Below are 13,308 nucleotides of genomic sequence, written 5' to 3'. Positions count from 1 at the left end.
TCCAAAGCGTTTCTCACATATCGTGCACCCCGCCTTTAAATGTGCACTGCTAGTGTATATATGGGTATCAGCAGGTCTGGTGGTACTCATATAAACACCAGCATTGTACATTTAACACTGATGATTTTGACTAATTTAATTATTTGTGGAGTTTTAACACCGACGGGTTCTCAGATTTTTCCTGTCTCACTGTTACAGTATGTAGGCTTTGTTTATTTGTTTGCTACACATGGGTTTAATCACTGTTTCTCTGTATTTTTTAATGAAGAATTTTAAAAAAGATTTTAAAATAAGAAAAACTTAAAAACATACAGAATTTAATTTTAGCATCTATATTTCCTAATTATAAGCTTGTGAAATTGTGACATTATCAATAATAGTCTTCTTAATAGACGTAATTTAAATAAACAAATAATGTTTTTTTATTATACAATATGTTTTTTAATTCGTTTTTATGAGCCCAAATTCGAATATAATATTACTGAAAAATGCCCATCCCTAACTTAGACCAACCATAGTATTTAGACCATGTACCTTAAACCAAAGCATCTTTTAGGTTGAAACTACTTTTACCCTAAAAAGAATTATTAATCGCTATAACCAATTCAGTTGGTGCAGTTTTATCTAGGATCACGCTTAGATATCCTAGTAGACTTTATTCTGTCAACGTTAATGTAGACTTTTGAGGTCTGAAGTGTGATATTATTTTTAAGTTTATCTGACAAAACATGCCAAAAGTCTGCCAAAAAAGTTGTCAATATTTGTGTAATATCTCAAAGTTCTTAAAGGAATATTCCATTTTCTTAAAAGAAAAATCCAGATGGTTTGCTCACCACCATGTCATCCGGGATGTTGATGTCTTTCTTTGTTCGGTCGAGAGGAAATTGTGTTTTTTGAGGAAAACATTGCAGGATTTTTCTAATTTTGGTGGACTTTAATAGACACCAACGGTTAATACTTAACTCGACACTTAACAGTTTCAAAGGACTATAAACAATCCCAAACGAGGCATAAGGGTCTTGTCTGGCGAAGCGATTGTCATTTTTGACAGGAAAGATAACAAATGTGTACTTTTAAACCACAACTTTTCGTCTAGGTCCGGTCCAGCACGACCTAACGTAAATGCGTAGTGACGTAGGGAGGTCACTTGTTACATATATAAAACGCACATTTGCGGACCATTTTAAATAATAAACTGCCACAAAGACATTAATTAGTATCAGTTGACATACAACAACGTAGGAACGGTCCTCTTTCAAGACACTTGTAAAGACTGGGGTGGAGTTTCGCGTTCGTCCTCTGTGACCTCTTGACGTATTGCGTGGGGTCAGCTGGCGCATCACGACCAGATCTACATGACGAGAAGTTGTGCTTTAAAAGTGTATATTTGTTATTTTAATTGTCAAAAATGACAATTGTTTTGCTAGATAAGACCCTTATGCCTCGTTTGGGATTGTTTATAGTCCTTTGAAACTCCTTTGAGTTAAGAATTAAATGTTGGGCTCTATTAAAGTCAGAATCTATTAAAATTAGAAAAATCCTGCAATGTTTTCTTCACAAAACATAATTTCTTCTCGACTGAACAAAGAAAGACATCAACATTTTGGATGACATGGTGGTGAGTAAATTATCTGGATTTTTCTTTTAAGAAAATGGACTAATCCTTTAAGTTGCCCTCTACAAAAACAGACAGGGAAGGACATTTCCTCTGCTTTTCAGGAGTGTGAATTTATGATCCATAGTGTGGAACGTTTTACCAAATTCATTATGGTGTATGAATGTCAGGGTCTTGCTATGCTTTTGCTTGCAGTGTTTAAGAGATTACTGCTTACTGCCGGTCAAGTTTTACTTTCATTTAAATCTTTGACCTTATAGTCAATATTCAAGATATCAAGGTTATATTTTCAACAGTATTACATTATGTATGGTTCACATATACTGGTCCTTATTCATGTCTATTCTTCAATGTAAGTCAAAAAATGTACACTGCATGTTTTATCTGAAAATCGAAAGTAAGTTTAGAAAAATAAAAGCACACTTCTCCTCAATAAACTACACTATGATTTTAGTTTGACCAAAGTTCAATACTTAGGATTGAGATTTTATTACTGTACATCTGAACAATATAATGAAGCTTGCCTTGAAATCAACCTTTGAGAGACATGCTTGAAATATTTTTAAAAGGAACACCCCAAACTCTTTGCGAATGATAAAATATGGGGAAGACACTATCTGATACATGAAACTGATAAAAACAATCAAGTGCACTGGAAAGCTGTTTGTCAGCTTGTCTGTGGCAGCGAAAAGCTTTCTACAGACCAAAATTTATATCTCACAGCTCTGCTGAGCCTTTCTTTTCTGGACAGAATTTAATAACAAGGACTGCGATCTCTGTGGCAAACATAGCGTATATATTGCAAACCCACAATCCAATGTCAAGTCTATAATAAATTATTCTATACAGTGATGAACACCACCATCACTTTTATACAATACAAATGGCATACATAAATGAAAAAAAGTGGCCTTCTTTTTGTAAACTTAGAAATAGGAATACGGCTTATAGTTATAGAGGTTGCAATTCACTTGGGGCAGTTTTGATTTGTGTTGAATTTATGCTGCTTATGTAATATTTCCTTTATGACTAGACTTAGATTTAGTTTTGCTTGAATATACCTGCAGTTATAAATAGAATAAAAATTACAGTTCCTGTCAGCAAAGACATGTTTAGACTGTTTTACACATTTGTAACAGAATAATTTTATCAAAAAGGGCATTGTCTTCAACATTTTATATGCCAGAATGAATTGCCTAAGAGAGCGCTGGCCATCTGCCACTCTCTATATTCAGACGGGCACCTTAAGGGGTAAGCTTATAAGACGGCATGGTCTCCGAATAGCAGGCCTTTCCCAAACAGAGGGAGTTTATGCAGACCCAAAACATTTCTATCTCTGAGGTAGAAATTTAGAATAGATCCGAGGACCTCACTATATCAACGCAAACAAGTTTAGCTGTAATTGGTCTGACTGTGGCATCCTAGGGAGCTGAGAGCACCGTAACTGTCTAATAGCTCAGATGGAGAACTATAAAAGTGTGTACAAATAATAACCTCGTGGATGCTTTATCCTTTGATGCCTAACTGATACCACTGTCTGTCATTCTGAAACCTCTCGGTTTCCAAACATGCAATTACTGGTGACACAGACGGTTTTGATCAGATAAAAACAGTGAAAGATATGGTTGCCTGACCTTAATCTCAGGATAGTCTGGTGTTTCAGCTTTTATCTTTTTGGCAGCTGGTCAGACTATACGATACCGTGGAATAATTGGATAACAAATCAATTCACAATTCAATGTTGTGAATGCAATCACTAGACCACAAGACCTTAAATAATTACCTTTATGTTTTCAGTCTATTAAGTACTGGTGTGCATTTGATTACTGATTTGATTACCTTGACCTGCATACTATATAGCAGTATTAATATGACATGAACATCCTTGTAGTCTTGAAGGGGGGGGGGGGGGTAAAAGACTTATTAACACTGTTTAGAAGTTGGATTTCTCATGCTAAACATAGGCAAAGTGAAAAAAGCAGTTGGACGCATTTCGGTGCGGTTCGTATAAGTTTCAGTATGTTTTTTTTTTAAAGAAAGATTCATATGGTACATTCTTGCTTTATTTCTTTTATGGGTAATTTCAGTGCAGGAAGTACAGTGGAAGTTGACATCAAATCAACAAAGTGTGTTGTTGTTTGAGCTTCCCAAAGTACCCAACATTATGGAAACAATGGATATAGTTTGTTTATCTGAGGTAGCAGCAGAGTTTAACGTGTGTGTTTGTTTAACGCTGGATTGCATTGAAATGGGCCGGTCCCAAGCAGGTTATAAGTCGCAAGCGGTAAGTAAAACTGCATCAAACGTCTGTGTTTTGTTGGCAATCGTTGCGTAAGTGCATACAATGTAAACGACATGAACATGTAGGGAATCATAAGTTATCTAGAGATAGTGAGATAATATTTTGTCTGTGTTGCTTGCTCGTGATTCGCTCCTCCCACGGTACGCCTCAAGGATCTCTTGTTTTTCCAAAAACTATTGGTAGAGAGATATGAACAGTGGCGGCCGATGAATTCGTAGTCACACAACCCAATATAAAGAAATTATGTACCTAAAGGCACGTATGGACCAGCTTTTCTGTTTGTGTCACTGTCACGTATTGGTTACTCAACTGTTTTGTCCTAATTTCTTACCATTGTCGCTTCGGTTTAGGGTTAGATTTACATAAAATGACATCCCTACCCAATCCCAACTCTAACCCCAACGTCAGGCAACAATTTGTTAAAGTTTAGAAAATATTAAAGAATAAGTCTTGTATCTTTTTTTTATAAACCAATATTTAAGGTGACATACTAACGCAAGCACCAAATCTTACCCCAAACCGAAGCAACAATGGTTTGAAAATAGGACAAAAAAGTTGAGTAACCAATACGTGACAGTGACACAGAAAAGCGTGACATGCTCACACTCAAACACGGCAAAACGTGACATTGTCACGCTGGTCCATACGTGCCTATAGGTACATCATTTTGTGATATAGGGTTGCGTCACAACATGTAGCCCGATGTGTTTGGTTTATAATTTCAAAATATGTGTTCGGTGTGTCGAGGGAACCTATGTGCATCACGTGTCTTGACAAAATAAGTGCCTGCTGCAGACACGTCTTAAAGCAACACTAAAGAGTTTTTTTTAACCTTAAAATAACATTTCCAGTCATTCATCCACTCGAAACAGGGTGAACGGCACTTTCACATTGCTTTGCAGCCCTCTATCGGCCAAAACTGCACTAAAGAAGTTTCCAACCGTTGGGTCTCGGTCCTGTAGTTTGAGTGAAAACTACAAAAACTTGCTTTACGGCAGACCTACAATCCAATCAGAGCCAGCTTTAATGCAGTAGGCTAAATTATTTATGACAGTGGTAATGGACAATTCCACTTCCAACCTGTAGGGGGAGCAAAAAACAAAACTCAAAGAGACGCTCGTGTTTGCCAGATACTCGGATAATCTCATGCGTAATCAGAGTTTACTTATTAAGGGAGTGTCTTGCGTGTATTTTGTAAACGTGAGCGTCTCTTTATTCATAAACGGTTTTGACGCGTGTGCAGCAGGCACTTATTTTGACAAAACATGTGATGTACATGGTTAACATGACACAGCAAACACATATTTTGAATTTGTGCCCTCGGAAGAGCAGTCACGAGTGGATATAAAGGATGCAATACCACCTATAGGTACTCAAGATTAACATGAGAAACATGAGCAGAAACAGCATGTGTTATGTAAGCTTTAAATCTCTCTTTCTAGATGGCACATCTATATGTTAGCAGTGCAAAAGGTCATTGGTTTCAATTCCCAAGGAACACATACTGATACAACTATAAAAAAGTATACCTTAAATGCAACGTAAGTTGCGTTGGATAAAAGTGTCTGCCAAAAATGCATCAATGTAAACACAAGTGTTCCATCCCAAACTAAAATCACCCTTTGAGGTCCAATGGATTTCCTCTCACGTGGGGCTCAATGCTGTACATAAGTTAACAATGTGTGTATTGATTTTAATATGGTAATTCATTGACATGACCTCTAGTTAACCATACAGTAGTTGCACCCAAATAAACTTAACTTAAACCCAAATTGTCACTATCACTGTGAAGCCTCAAGCAAAACAATCTTGTTGAAAAGATGTTAAATGCCTGTGGATTTGAGACATTATAAAGCTGTCTGTTTAAATGCTTCCATTAGGCAAAACACTTACTTCAGGTTTGTTTGTAAACAACATATAAGAATGAATAAGGACCTATTTACATTTTGTTTAATCGCTTTTAAAGCAAGTCCACACTGTAGTGTGGTCATTTTCTACATTGCGCATCCTGGTTTATTATTTGAAGTCAAATGGCACGGGGGTCCAGCTTTTCCAATGTCCTAAAAAGTACCCATAATAATGTATTTTTATGATTACATTAGTCACTGTTAATAATAAGATGACTCAAGTTGTTTTAAAAACAACATTGTTTATTAACATTGCCAACAATTTGTTCAGGCTATAAACAAAAACATATAATGATCATGAACATGATCATCTGTGTGTTGATTCAATATAAATAGCTGTCTAATAAAGAAGCACATTCCTATTTTATAGTTTATTCTTCTGAGTGCGACATCTGCATTGTGTTGCTTGTACTGTAAAACTTGATTTTCTTAATGTTTTTGAAATAATGCCATACAATAGGGGAAACAAAAAATAAGAAATATTCATTCAAAACAAGAAAATAAAATTTAACAAACCAATGTACAACAAAACATTATAAATGATATGCAGCGTGTTTAAATATAGTAGCCAAGTATTGTCACTGTCGTTTATTCCAAATCTCAGTGATATATTCCCACATATCCAAAACGCGATATGCACACATGCCAGGGGTATCTCATTTCCCTATAAATATCTCCATCGCTTTATTTAGTGCTTAAACCGACTTGAGCTTCCGGTTGCTTCTGTTTGACGAGCTTTAGTTTTCAGGTACCATTGGTGGATTTAAGGGTATAAAAGAGCAACCTAGCGACCCGTTAGCCAGCATATTGTTGCACTCAGTCAGTCTGTGACAGTTGAGACCCGTGGGCACGTACACTGGTGTTGTTAAATTAAGCAGCGACAACGTTGCTGCCAAGATAACAACGACGCGATTAAAAAGCTTCAGTTCATGATTTCAGATGACACATTTCCTTTTTTTTTCTTTATGGGAACGGACTGGAAAAGTACATTATTCCACCTTCACTGTAATCTGCGGATCATTATAGAAGCTTAAACTGTTTATAATATTGTAGTATAAAAGCGTTATAAATAAATGGTCTGAATCCCTGTTTTGAATGTTGGTCAAGTCAGAATATAATATGAATATTGCACTGAAGAGCAGTAAAGTGCATGTACAGTTAGTCTCTGAAGTAGTTTATTTAGAGACTACTAACATAAAGCCTACAAACAAATTTACGTTCAGCAAATATCTCACAGACTAATGAATTCGTCATCTTCATACAGTACCTGACGGACACAAGCCAAATCGCAAAAGCATCCATCGAAACATGTCCATCACAATGGTTTTATTACGATAATGCAAAAATCCGATAAGTTACAATCTCTTATCCGAGGACTGAATGTGCGTGCGTTTGTCAGTACTCACCTCGCTCCAGGGTAAGCGTTTGGACTGTCATTGTCGCCATGACTGCTGTGTTATAACAGGGAGAGAGAGAGAGGGGCTGCTTGAGCTGCGGCATCAGCGCACACACCGGATCGGGAGAGAGAGCGCGCGAGAGCGGATTGGAAGCCCGTGCGGATGACGGGAGCGGTTGGGAGGGGTACGGGGTTATTTACTATCCGTTTGTTTAGCGGACAAATTTGAATAGGGTCGCTCGGTGAACGTGGGGAAATCGGTTGGAGAGGTAGATTCTCTCTATTTCACATTTAAAATGTAGTTTTTACGCTGCTTTATTATTTTTAATCCAAAGGCTGGTCGAACTTGGGGTAAATCAGACGTTTAAATTTGACATTTTCTACAATTTTAAATCAAATGTATTATTTAAACATTTTTATTAAAACTTTAAAAAATAATAATAAAATCGAACGAGTCCTATTAATTGGTTGGTTTAAGCTGGTTTAGCTGCAAGAGCTGACACAATGTTACAAAAATGCAAAAATCTTACATATTGTGTAAGAAATGTAGATATTTTACAGCTTTTGTATTAATAATAACTAATTCATAAATAAACAAACACATTTACAATGCTCCAAAATTTGTTGTTTAGAAATGACAACATTGATAGATTGCTCCGTCAGTCGTCCAGCTGTGCACAGATGTGCAGTGGTAGTAACTAATGGGTGGATAGAGCTTAATGCTAGAGAGAAAGAGGGCACAGGGAGATTACGCTGTCATGGCCATATGGGACGCAGCCTCTGGAAAACAGTTCTGCTGGAAAAAAAAGTGGGATTAACAGAGTGCATGGGAAGCTTTCCCAATGAGAATAAATTGATTTCTGAATGGCTGCACAGCTTTGACAGCAAACAAGAAGGTGAGGAGAAAATGCTGTATTAAAGGTGCAATGTGGGAGTTTAAGAAGGCTCTCTTGACAGAAATGCAATATTATCTACATAACTATATTATCAGTGGTGTATAAAGACCTTACATAATGAACTGTATTGGTTTATTAAAGGGACACTCCACTTTTTTGAAAATATGCTCATTTTCCAGCTCCCCTAGAGTTAAACATTTGGTTTTTACCGTTTTGGAATTCATTCAGCCGATCTCTGGGTCTGGCATACCACTTTTAGCATAGTTTAGCATAATCCATTGAATCTGATTAGACCTTTAGCTTCGCGCAAAATAACCAAACAATTAGATATTTTTCCTATTTAAAACTTGACTAGGAACGATACTTTCATTCTGGCGTGATAATCGGGGACTTTGCTGCCGTGACATGGCTGCAGGAGGCGCAATGATATTACGCAGGGCCCGAAAATAGTCTCCTGGTTTTGAAAGTAACCAAGGAGACTATTTGCGGGCAGTGCGTAATATCACTACGCATGCTGCAGCCATGTTACAGCAACAAAGTCCTTGATTATTACACCAGAATGATAGTAAAGTTCTAGCCATATCTGCCTAGAAAATCGCAATTTTAATTTTCAGTCGGTCTTAGTACCTGATGTAACTACAGAAGAGTCAAGTTTTAAATAGGAAAAATATTGAAACTCTTTGGTTATTTTTAAGTGCAATGCTAATGGTCTAATCAGATTCAATGGATTATGCTAAGCCATGCCAAAAGTGCCAGCGCCAGACCCAGAAATCAGCCGAACGGACTCCAACACGGCAAAAATCAAATGCTTAACTCTAGAGGAGCAGGAAAATGAGCATATTTTCAAAAAAAGTGGAGTGTCCCTTTAACTTAGAATGAGCCATTTTTATCTACATACACCGCGGGTCTCCTTACAGTATGTGGATGTCGCTGCCATGTTTCTACAGTAGCCCTAAATAGACAAACTGTTCTACAGAGTGTGTTTCGTCTCTACATTGTCTCAGGCGACAACATGTTTGTCGTGTCGTAGCTACCGTAGCTTCCAATGCGTTTCGAAATTAAGGTTGGTTTCAATTTGCAACCCCCTCCCCCACCACTAGATATCGCTTAAAACACACATTATACCTTTAAGCCCTTTTATCACCTGATAAATATAAATACCTATTTATTTATTTATTTGTTCTATTCCTGACTTATTATTACTGACTTATTTCTCTAAGTTCTAAAGTGTCAAAACAATGAACACATTAATCAGAACAGATTTGTCATGCGAATTATGCCATACAGTACCATAAAATGTCAACCAGATTGTTCCACATTGTGACACGGGCAGAGCCGAGACACCCACACTCATATGTGCTTTCTTAAACGTGATTGTTATTTCTCTATTTAAGACAGATACTGTACTCTGTATCATGCACATCTCAGATTAATACAAGTACGCTGGTTATTTCAACACGTCTCTGAGAAAACAAACCAAACAGCAGGTCACTATGTAAAGATATGGCAGACACGGGCAGCCTGCTTGAGTTCGTTTTTCCTTTTGCTTTATTCTAAACCTAAAGTTTTTTCATAATTTTATTTAATTATATATGTTATTCGCAGTGCATTATGGGAAGAGACAGTAACTCATTCATGTATAACAAATAAGATTTCCATACACTTTTGGCCTCACAGCTTTCTTTTCAAATCCTTACTAACAAACTGAACTGAACATAACAGTCCCTTGTTGCACTCTTTATGGTGATTTGACAGTTAGCACCATAATCGTTTGCCATCAGTTCCTGCACACAGTCATCTCATATTCATTTCATGCCCGTCATGTTCTCTCACCATCTTTGATCCAGACCAATAGCTCTGATCCAGACCAAAAATGCTGTTTAAGTGGTAGTCCATCAGCTTTAGCTCCACTAATTAAATTGCAGCTCATCAAATCAGACATTAAATAGAGGAAAGGGAACGAGAAAGACTGTTATGTAATGTACTGTGAGCAGAGTGCATTTACTTTATGGAAAGATCATTGACATCCACCCACATGTCCACGACTCCACATCAGGCTAGCAGACAACCTAACAGGCCAGACAAAATAAAAATGATATATCTGTAGTCATACAAAAGCTGTGCTATTACCGGCAGAGAGGGAGAGTTATGGCAACACGGACAGCTAGACTCTGATTTAAAAGTCCTTGTGTCTGACAAATTGGTGCTTGGTGCATTAGGCTCCAAGGCTTTATTTTTGTTTTGGAATCGACAACACAAAGCGGAAACTATTTGAAGACGTGCTGTAATCTTTGTGTGACGAGTGTGGAGAATGCAGATCAGAGGAAAGACGTATAGTGAGAGTATTGAGAATGCAACGCCTGAAATAAACACATGCAAATGGAGATAGCTGCATTAAGGCTGATGCATGGCCAAATGTAGTAATTCATGAAGTTTGATCATTCAGCATAAGATTGTTTTGTTTATGTTGAAGGTTTAGATTGTAAAAAATCAAAAATCTGATTATTATTCATAAACACTAGAAGAATAGTAGAACATTTCTGTGTAATCTGGTGCTGTTTTGTCTGTGGTCCCTGCTTTACATATCTTTCCAAAGGGTCTTAATCAAGGAAAAAGTGGACGAAAAGGTGGAAAATGGTCATGATAAAGTTTAAAACGTGACGGTTTGGGTTACAAAACAACTTACCAGCATTAAAAGGAGACATTAGGAATAATAAAATCCAAAATTCATGACCTTTTTAAAGGGAGAGTTCACCAAAAAATGAAAATTCTGTCATCATTTACTCACCCTCATGTTGTTACAAACCCGTATAAATGTCTTTGTTTTGCAAAACACAAAGTAAGATATTTTGAGCAATCTTTGTAAACAAACTGATTTTGAGCACCCCTGACTTCCATAGCAGTATTTTTCCTATAGAAGTCAATGGTGCTTCTGTTTCATGCTTAATTACAAATATCTTCCTTTGTGTTTAGCAAAAGAAAAAAATGTATAAATGTTTGTACCAACATGAGGGTGAGCAAATGATTAATTTTAATTTTTTAATGTGTGCTATGTGTAATTATTATGTAAACATAAATGCACACACACAAAAAATTATACATTTTTAACTATAAATTTATTTAAGAGAAATTGACATGTGTATATATATTTATTTACATTTTTATATTTTATATATATAAATAAAAAAATAAATATAAATAAAAAAAATGTGAAATGTATACATAATATATAAATATACATAACAGTTACACAAAAAACACACACACACATTGTATTTCGTATGCGATTAATCCTGATTAATCTTTACCCGCCACTAACAGCAGTGTGTACATTTTTAATGTATTATTTTCCTTATGCTTCATATAGTTATTTAGGTATGGACTGGAGCAACATGAGGGAGAGTAAACTGTGGCATAACTTTCTTTAACTTTTTGTGCTGTTGTTTAGCAGTTACATCATTTGGCGATGTGCAACATGATGCAAGATATCTCGTTTAGCTCAATAAAACTCCTGAATAGTTCACTTCCTGATCAGTGTACAGACAGTCTGCAACACAAGATTAGGAACACTTAGTATTAATGGACTCAGCAACCCTAATCGAAAGCACCGCACGGGCAATTTGTAAATCACATCGTTCCTTAACTGACAAGAAGATTGATGAATGACTCAATCACAGTCTCCAGGTTGCACAGGGTCTGCAGTTAGCAGTCAAGGAGGGGTTAGTATTGCTTGCCGTAGACTGGTAGTTGACAGTGATTGAGTGCCGTGAGCAGACACAGCGGGCATTTCTGACCCGAGTTGTTGACTGAAATGTGTAGAAGGGTTATGAGGGCCTTTCTCACATTGTGCGAAACACCCACATCTGTCAATTAAAACCGGCCTTGGTAGACCAAAGCCATGCAGTAACAAACACATTGTCTTTTAAATCACATGTTAATAAGCTTTTTAAAAGAACAACTTTGCTAAAAGTGTTAATTGGTATTTTTCGCACATACAGTAATGATTCTTATACTGTACATTGTGCATATGTCAGTTTCAAGTCAAGTACACTTTTATAATTCTCAGGGCTCAGCAGGTCCTGCCCCCATTCACTTTTTATGCAAAATCATTACTTCTTGGTTCATTATAGTTGCTTTGGATGAAAGCATCTGCCACATGCATAGATTTAAATGTAACTTAATGTTGTTCCAAACTCCCCAATTTTTAGCTGATCTACAATAAAGATATAAATAGATGAATGCTATTTACTGAAAATCATGTGGCATCCCATGGCAAAAAATACATTTCTCTGGCCAAAATATATTTTAAATATATGCTAAATACATTTTTAGAATGTTATGCTCAATTGAATATATTTTTTAAATTTGGAAATATATTTAGTTTTAACCTTCATATATCAACATATTTCAAAACGTATTTTAAGGGCAAGCAAATATTTTTTCCAATATATTTCATATGGCAAAAATTTATTTTTTGACTAAATATATTTTAAATATATGCTAAATACAAGTATATTTTTGAAGTTGAAAATATATTTAATTTGAACCTTTTAATGTTCGTAACAAAGTTTTTCTTCCAATGCGACATGAAAATATTTCCTTGGCTTGAAATGGGTGCTAATTATATTTTTTTAATGATTTAAAATTTATTTTTAAAATATATTTCAAAATATACAAACATTTTCATAAAATAGATCAGTGAAAAATATATTTTTGTAAACATTCCAAAATATATTTCAGCAAATATATTTTTTGTGGCCATTTTTAGTCTATTTTGAAATATATTTAAAAACATATTTTTTGCTGTATGGGATTAAAATCTCAATGTCAATTTCAATGTGTTTCTTAAACAAATATATCATATTGCACAAATTAATATCTACTTTTTCCCATTTTGAAGCATGTAGCTTGACATCCACTACTCTTTACCTTTGTAATATGAAAAAACATTTTAGCCATTCTGCAAAATGTTGCCTTAGTATTACAGAATTCAGTTCAAGAGGGTCAAGAAAAACGTCCAAGAACTCAAATGATGCCAGTAATCTGAGTTTTAATGTGCCTAATGAGCATGTTTTTAATGATACATCAGCAATAAATGTAAAATGTTTTGCCATTCGTCTTTTTGTATTTTGCCATGTGATTCTGTTTTTTCAAATGCATTAAAGCATTTACTGTACTACCTACTGTAAATG

The 13,308-nt window shown here is 35.7% G+C and overlaps 1 protein-coding gene across 2 annotated transcripts in view; it reads right to left on the bottom strand.

The window, feature by feature from the left end:
- The window catches only part of lin7a (lin-7 homolog A (C. elegans)), a 48,350-nt gene extending 40,965 nt beyond the window's left edge, over window positions 1-7,385 (bottom strand). For both annotated transcript variants that reach the window (XM_073867402.1, XM_073867398.1), the window contains exon 1: window positions 7,231-7,385. In XM_073867402.1, the coding sequence (XP_073723503.1) occupies window positions 7,231-7,324 (94 nt within the window). In that variant the 5' untranslated portion in view covers window positions 7,325-7,385. The remainder of the gene's footprint in view (window positions 1-7,230) is intronic.
- Between the last annotated feature and the right edge of the window lie 5,923 nt (window positions 7,386-13,308).

This window comes from Misgurnus anguillicaudatus, chromosome 1, assembly GCF_027580225.2.
Source record: "Misgurnus anguillicaudatus chromosome 1, ASM2758022v2, whole genome shotgun sequence".
Classification (NCBI taxonomy): domain Eukaryota; kingdom Metazoa; phylum Chordata; class Actinopteri; order Cypriniformes; family Cobitidae; genus Misgurnus; species Misgurnus anguillicaudatus.
This window is presented reverse-complemented; position numbering and strand designations above follow the sequence as displayed.